Source organism: Phaethon lepturus, unplaced genomic scaffold (genome assembly GCF_000687285.1).
Source record: "Phaethon lepturus isolate BGI_N335 unplaced genomic scaffold, ASM68728v1 scaffold1496, whole genome shotgun sequence".
NCBI classification, from domain to species: Eukaryota; Metazoa; Chordata; class Aves; order Phaethontiformes; family Phaethontidae; genus Phaethon; species Phaethon lepturus.
Window position 1 is genome coordinate 10,496 of NW_010548074.1, and position 7,414 is coordinate 17,909.

Consider the following 7,414-nt stretch of genomic DNA (forward strand, 5'->3'; position numbering starts at 1 on the left):
TGTCAGGTTTTATTAGAAGTCAGGATTTCTTTCCTGTCATAGCAATTGGATGCTGGACACAAGTGAGCGTCAGCTTCAAAACTTACAGGACATTTCCCCCATGCTAAAATCAAATGAGAAGGCAGCCTCGCCTGCACAGAGACAGAAGCATAGTGTTCTAGAAGACACTTCCACATGACATCAGTATATTAAAGACGAAGAATAAAGATACTGTATTGCACTAAACATGCAGATTCCACATTGGGTTCTTGGAAACAGGGGAGCATTTCACTTTGTCCAGTGTGTCGAACATAGAAGAGTAAAGATCCCAGTGTATATTCTCCAGGTTGGTCACTTTTCCAGCTGTTGATCTTGCACTTGGTCCACCTTCAGTCTAGGGAAGGAACTCTTGCAAAAGAAGCCAAATCCATCAAGAAAGCATGCACATGTATAAAAGCATCAAGCACACACTGGAACCCACTCACATGTAGCCAGGATAGATATTGTTGTGAGTTTCCCCAGCACAGGTACTGCCCTACATGTATTAGAAAGTCATTTTCTAGGAGATGCCACTGTCAAGACTGGGCTCAACTATTCCCTGTGATACCTACAGGGTAAAGAGTAGGACATCCTTCTCTCAGACAGGAGAAATACAAGAAATCAAAGTTCCAGATTTTAGATAAACAGGTGGATTTTAACTCCAGAAGAATCTCTTCTGAGTTACTTTAACTAAAGAAAGCTAAATTGTGGTCCAATATCTCATTTAAATTTTAAAGTCACAGGTAAATTAAGAAAAGCAGAGAATTCAGGCATGCAGGTTCTCAAAAAGTCTTCAGGACCTCCCACCTCCCAAAACAACTGGCATATAGCTGTAAGGAGAACTGATCTGATATACAGTTCTGTAAATATAGGAAAGGCCAACAATGAGATCAGATATACTACACTGCAGTTTCCCCTCAAAGAGATGCTTGTTTCTGAACGGAGAATTTTAAACAATACTTTAAAATAAAAGTACTTACGTTCCTTCTTCTCTCAGAAGAGCCAAGAATTTTTTCACTCTATACTCAGGATCCATCTAAATACCAAACAAAGCAGATCTCCATTAATGTGATGCAATCTTTCAAGCAGCACAATAGGAAAATGAGGCCACAAAGATAGCTGGAGATGCATGTGTGCGTGTGTGCTTTGTCCATGCGTTAGTCCGGCCACCCTGCTTGTCCAGAAGTTCTGCAGCTAAGCAGTGCAGATGCAGCATTGCACCAAGAGAAGCAGCTGATCAGCACAAGCTTAGCGTGCTCACGTAGCTAGGAGATGAGCCAGCTTCTGTTTTGATGGCAATCTGCACACTAGCTTCATCCCACACTGCCAGTTCTAGCCTGGGTCTGCACAAGCCAGGCCCACTCTGTGTCTGCTTCTATCTGCCCCTTTCCAGAGCTAGGGCAGTAAATTAAACAGTCAGAAGCAGGAGCAACTGAAGATGTCCTCAATTTTCCTCTGTCCTCCTTCCCCCTTACAGCTCCAGTAGCAAAGCACCAGAGGAGAGGAGCTGCGTGTGGTGGGTTAGCACATAAGGGAATGCTGAAGCACAGTAAAAGGCTTCCAGAACTTGCAATACTAACTTATGCTGTGGCTCCATCAACCAGGAATATCCCCTAAAGATCAGTCCTGCCTCTCCCCCAACACTGAGATAGAGACAACAGGGAAATGGGAAGCGATGGCAGGCTGTGTCTCAGCCGTGTTCTGAGACATGGGCTGCCATCAGAAGACACAACGTGTAACTGCTTCCGTCCTTTGTGCGGATGCATGGGCTTGCTGCACTCCAGTGTAAAAGACTAGGCAAATTGCCACGCCTACACCAAAGGTACAGTGAGTTAGGCCTATAAACATTCGGAAATTGGAGACTGTTTGTTCTCAGAGTATCTTTGTGTTGTATTGCAACAGTTCATATGGCCTAGAAACTCCAACTTCTGTTAGTTCTGTGATCTTCATCAAAATCTTGTATCTTTAACTCACTGACAAAAGTACTGTGGGTTCATTCTGAAAACTTTCAGTAAATGGTACTATGGAGTTGACTGGTTGTAAGAATCCCACCTCTATCACCTACTTGGTAATAAACAGGCAAGTGCTCTACTAAAACATAGAACTGGGACTTATCCTTGGAGGGGGGAAGCAAGATTTCAGCATGTGCCCTGGTCTCATCAAAGAGGCAGAACAAAGGCTCTTGAACTTCTCTACCACATTTTATATTCCTAAAGGAAAATTTCCACCAATTCCAAATGTGAAGAAGCCACCCATTTAAAACTATGACCACTGTAATTGAGGGTAACACAGATGTCTTCAAAAACAGCTTGGAAGAAAACAAATCCTAAAACAACAACAGTATTACCAGTGATGCAAGCATGGAAGGAAACAGCTAATAAGAATTTCTGCTTTGTGCTAAGAAAAGTCTAAAGATGTGTAACTTCCTATCACTTTGAACTATGTCAGCAAGGCCAATACCTCAAGTACCAACTACTGAACTATTTTTAGATCAGAAAAATAAATTCACTAAAACAAGATGATTTAAAGGAACTTACTGAGGATCACTGAGCTATTAAGTTGGGTTTTTAACATGCAAAGGAATACTGGTAATGTTCAGGATCACAGAAGAAAAGAAAGGCTACCCCACCATCTAAAGCAGTGTATGAAATGTGTAATAAACAGGTAACTAAGAGAGGGATTGTTGTGCCACATAACCAGAGACCAGAAAGATGGTGTCTGCAGTATCGCTCTAGCCTAAATCTTCGCCACAATTTCTCGCAGTCAACACTTGGCTACAAGGGGAAAAAAAGCACATCTGTCACTATTTCAATTCTTCTGTTTCTACCAGAAAGGCTGAAGACAATTGGGATCATAGCACATGCACATGGGCACCCTAAACACTGATTACTTGGAAACCCCCTTTCTCTGGGGGAATCCACATGTGTAATCCACACTATAAGACTAAGCATGTGACTCTCACCTGGTAAAGGGTCTCAGATCCTCTTTATCCAAAGGACTTGGGTCTGACAATGTGGCTGATCCTGCTTAAGCAGGAGGTTGGACTAGAGGACATCTTGAGGCCTCTTCTGACCTCATTTATCCTATGATCCTCTGACAACTCAACCACCTCTCTTCCTATATTTCTGGATGTTTCCAGAATGGCTAGTACTCGATAAAGGCATGGCCACACAAACAAAGTGTGATTTACTGATAAGTAAAGACTAAATAAGTGGAAAGATACGGATTTGACGGGTGGACTGTTCAGTGGATGAGGAGTTGGTTGGATGGTTGCATCCAGAGACTAGTGGTCAATTGCTCAATGACCAGATGAAGATTGGTGATGAGCAGTGTCCCTCAGGAGTCCGTATTGGGACCAGTACTGTTTCATATCTTCATCAATGACATAGACAAGTGGGATCGAGTGCACCCTCAGCAAGTTGGCAGATGACACCAATCTGAGTGGTGCGGTTGATACGCACAAGGGGTGGGATGCCATCCAGACGGAGCTGGACAACCTCGAGGCCTGTGTGAACCTCATGAGGTTCAACAAGGCCAAGTGCAGGGTCCTGCACCTGGGTCAGGGCAACCCCCAGTATCAGTACAGGCTGGGGGATGAAGGGATGGAGAGCATCCCTGCCAAGAAGGACCTGGGGGTACTGGTGGGTGAAAAGCTGGACAGGAGCCAGCAATGTGTGCTCGCAGCCCAGAAGGCCAACTGTGTCCTGGACTGCATCAAAAGAAGTGTGGGCAGCAGGTCAAGGGAGGTGATTCTGCCTCTCTACTCTGCTCTGGTGAGACCCCCCTGCAGTGCTGCATCCAGTTCTGGAGCCCTCAGCACAGGGGAGACATGGAGCTGTTGGAGCGGGTCCAAAGGAAGCCACAACAATGCTCAGAGGGATGGAACTGTCTTCCTGTGAGGACAGGCTGAGAGAGTTGGGGTTGTTCAGCCTGGAGAAGAGAAGGCTCTGGGGAGACCTTATTGCAGCCTGCCAGGGCTTAAAGGGGGCTGATAAGAAAGATGGGGACAGCCTTTTTAGCAGGGCCTGTTGTGACAGGACAAGGGGTAATGGTTTTAAACTAAAAGAGAGTATATTTAGACTAGGTATAAGGAAGAAATTTTTCACAGGGAGGGTGGTGAAACCCTGGCATAGGTTGCTCAGAGAGGTGGTAGACACTCCATCCCTGGAAACATTCCAGGTCAGGCTGAACGGGGCTCTGAGCAACCTGCTCTAGTTGAAGATGTCCCTGCTACTGCAGGGGGGTTGGACTAGATGACCTTTAAAGGTCCCTTCCAATTCAAACTATTCTATGATTCTATGAAGCAAATCTCTTCTTTTCATTCCTAGAAAATTTGTACTAATGCCACCATCTGAACTTCAAACTCGCCAATGCCAGTGTTCTGTTTCCCTGCCTCCCCACCCCGTTTCACTGGGACATAAGAAAACAGCCATAGCAAGACAGTTTGTCCATAATCGGTACTGACAGTTTCTACAGACTCTTCGGAAGGAACAGCATTTATCTGCAGGCACAGTATCTTGTCCAAAAGACTAAAGCAGGAAGCTGAAAGGCAACAAAGACGCAAACTTGATGAAATAGCTTATTAAAAAATGCAGACACAAAACCAGAAGGTTGATCTACCAAGGAAAGAGCAGAAGACAGTGGTCTACAGAATCCAAAGAGGAAGGAGGTTCATGACTCTTGAACAGACCCTCTAGTGCCCTGTGAAAAGAGAAGTGCTGCTGGGTGAAACTGGGTGAAAGATTTTCTAGAAGAACAGCACAGAGACTGACTCTGTGACACAGCTCAAACAGGTAGCAAGAAAATGGCTGTTGCTCTCTAGGTAATGCAGTATCCCCAGGACATGCCTCCTTAGGAAAAAAGGCAACTGAAGAGACTTCATTAATCTTCAGTCCAGAGAAGAGGAGATACTCCCAAGATGTGCATGCCCTTGGTGGTAGAGCACTCCCGTAAACCTGTCATAAAATCCAAACTCTTTACTATGTCCAGACACAGTGTTTAGTTTAAAATAATATAGGCAGTATTATATGATGACCTTTCAAAATAAGTTCCCATGTAAGTTAAAATACATTACAAACAGCTTAGATTAACTTAGGTTTTATTTATGCTAAACAGAAGTTACCAAACCAGGAAATACTGGAGGTACAAAAAGGGGCTTTCTGGAAAGCTGCCTGGATCATTCAGGTTCCTACTCCAAGAGAGAGAGACCTTGGGTTTTGGAGTGTTGCCAGCAAGGTCCAAGAGCAACAAGACAGGCAGACAAAATAAGCAGAAGGAACCAGCCCCCTAGCTATGGAAAAAGAAGGCTCATGTATCCAGCAGCACCCCAGGGTAGGGTCGCAGCATCAGGGCAGGGTGAAGCAAGCGCGGCACCTGATAGCACTGTGAGGTGGTCCATGTAGTGCAGCCAAGGATACTTCAAAACTAAACTTTTCTGGATTCATGTGGCAAATCATGAGCATATCCATTCATCAAAGACTGCTTTTGAACAAGAACATAACATCATTCCAGGACACTCAGTGTATACAAGATGACCAAAGTATGTGACACTAAATACAAGTAGTTTGACAGTAAAGAAGGCCAGGAATAGCAATAAACATAGTTTGAGGGAAATTAAGCTGCCAAAAAGTGTGGGTTTACAAGGCTCATAAACAAGGTAACAAAAGCAACCCAGGATACCAGAGCAATGCAGTATACCAGAGCAGAGAAGTTCACAGTACTCCAAGAACAGATTTTGATATTGAGAGGCTGGTTCAGCAAGACTGTAGTCTGAAACAAACTGAAAATCATTTGAACAGTTTAAGAATATCTACATATAGCATATATTGGGTTTACTAGTCTAATAAAATAAAAAACACAGTTACATTCAGTGACTGCAGAGAAAGAAATTAGGTGCACGTTTTTTGCAAAGAATTCATTCACCATTGGATCTAATCAACTGAATTTTGAGAAATTTCATCCATCAGTTGGAATTGTTAAGGGATTTCAGATTCAAGTCTCTTTCTAAAAAGTTGTGGTCCAGCTCAGTGAAAAAAGGAACTAGTTTTGGTCTTCTCATTTGGTGAAATTCTGCTTTCCTGTAACAGCTAGCCAAATTAGGTGTCACTGTGGTCTTTCAATAGATTCAGATATGGGTGTTGTCCTATTCTAGTGACAGCCTGTATTGCTTTCCTGTATTTATAGTGGTTCAACAGATGGAGTCATGTAAACACCTCAGACCTTTTCGAATAGAACTTCTTCATACTTAGCTTCCATATGCTATTACCTATGCTATTACACAATTGCCTGCTAATTACAGGTAATAACATAAGTCACCTTGTACCAACCATCCATGTATAGTAGCAAAGGTGGATTATCAATCATTTATATCAACAGTAACAGCCTTTCATTTTACACTTCTTCAATTTGTCAGGAATGGCACAGAGTCACAGTTCTGCCTGTCTTCTCCCAGCCTGACTGGTCATGGACTCACCTACAAAACACTGGTGTGGTCAAAAAAAAATGCACAAGACCAGTTTACCTGTCTGCACAGTCTAGGGCAGCATAAAGGCTCTCTTTCTACTTCATAGATAGATCCCTCCTACATCATAGGTGTGCAGCCATGGGGTGATACTATGAACAAGGCCAGGATAAGCATTTCCACCCATGCTCCAGATTCAGAATGGCACATAATTCATATAACCTTCACCTTGAGTTTTAAAAAGAACCAACACTTAAGGTCAAAGCAGCAAAAGAAAACGTCCTATGTCAGAAGAAGGAATCCATTGTCAAGGCTAAGTGAAATGGACTGCCAGAGAGCCAGGCAGTCCCTGAAGGCTTGCACCCCTTAAATACATTTAATACATGTGAGCAATGACTTACTGACTTGCCTGTAGGTATGGAATTAAAAGCCAAGGAAGAAGAGGAAAAAGTAATCTAGATAAATGACTTTATTCCCTGAGGTGACATCCAGTCAGAGCATATCCTTAGTGCTGTGCAAGTTTTAACAGAATTGTGAATAGTGAACAGAGGGATACATGACTTATATGCTGCTAAACTACATGCCTCTTAGCTTATGCTCAGCCTCTCCTAGGAAGATCTAAGGACAGTTCACTCAGCTGCACTAAATCCATTTGATGTGAAAAGAGAGTGTGTGAGAAGCAGGGGGGACTCAGAAGGGCGCTGAAATGTCAGCCACGGAGGATTAGGGCTGCATGCTACACCCTCTCATTTTTAGCATGCATATACTGTCGAGCACAAGCTTGATGGCTGGCTTGCAGGCATAGATGATGGGTGCGGGGGAGGGTTAAGAGCTACATATTTCTACCCTCTGCAATTATTTTCTTTAAAGTGCTGAAAGTGGAAAATAAAGAGAAGAGCAGCTGAACAGCCTGACAGATTTATCTTCTTCAGGGAA

General features: G+C 43.5%; 1 protein-coding gene across 1 annotated transcript in view; it reads right to left on the bottom strand.

Moving 5' to 3' along the window:
- Positions 1-210: 210 nt before the first annotated feature.
- Positions 211-7,414, bottom strand: part of NSF (N-ethylmaleimide-sensitive factor) — a gene marked incomplete at its 5' end in the record, with an annotated part of 59,917 nt that continues 52,713 nt past the window's right edge. Inside the window, 2 exons of the mRNA XM_010289825.1 lie at positions 211-586; positions 999-1,054. Of these exons, the coding sequence (XP_010288127.1) occupies positions 571-586; positions 999-1,054 (72 nt within the window). The remainder of the gene's footprint in view (positions 587-998; positions 1,055-7,414) is intronic.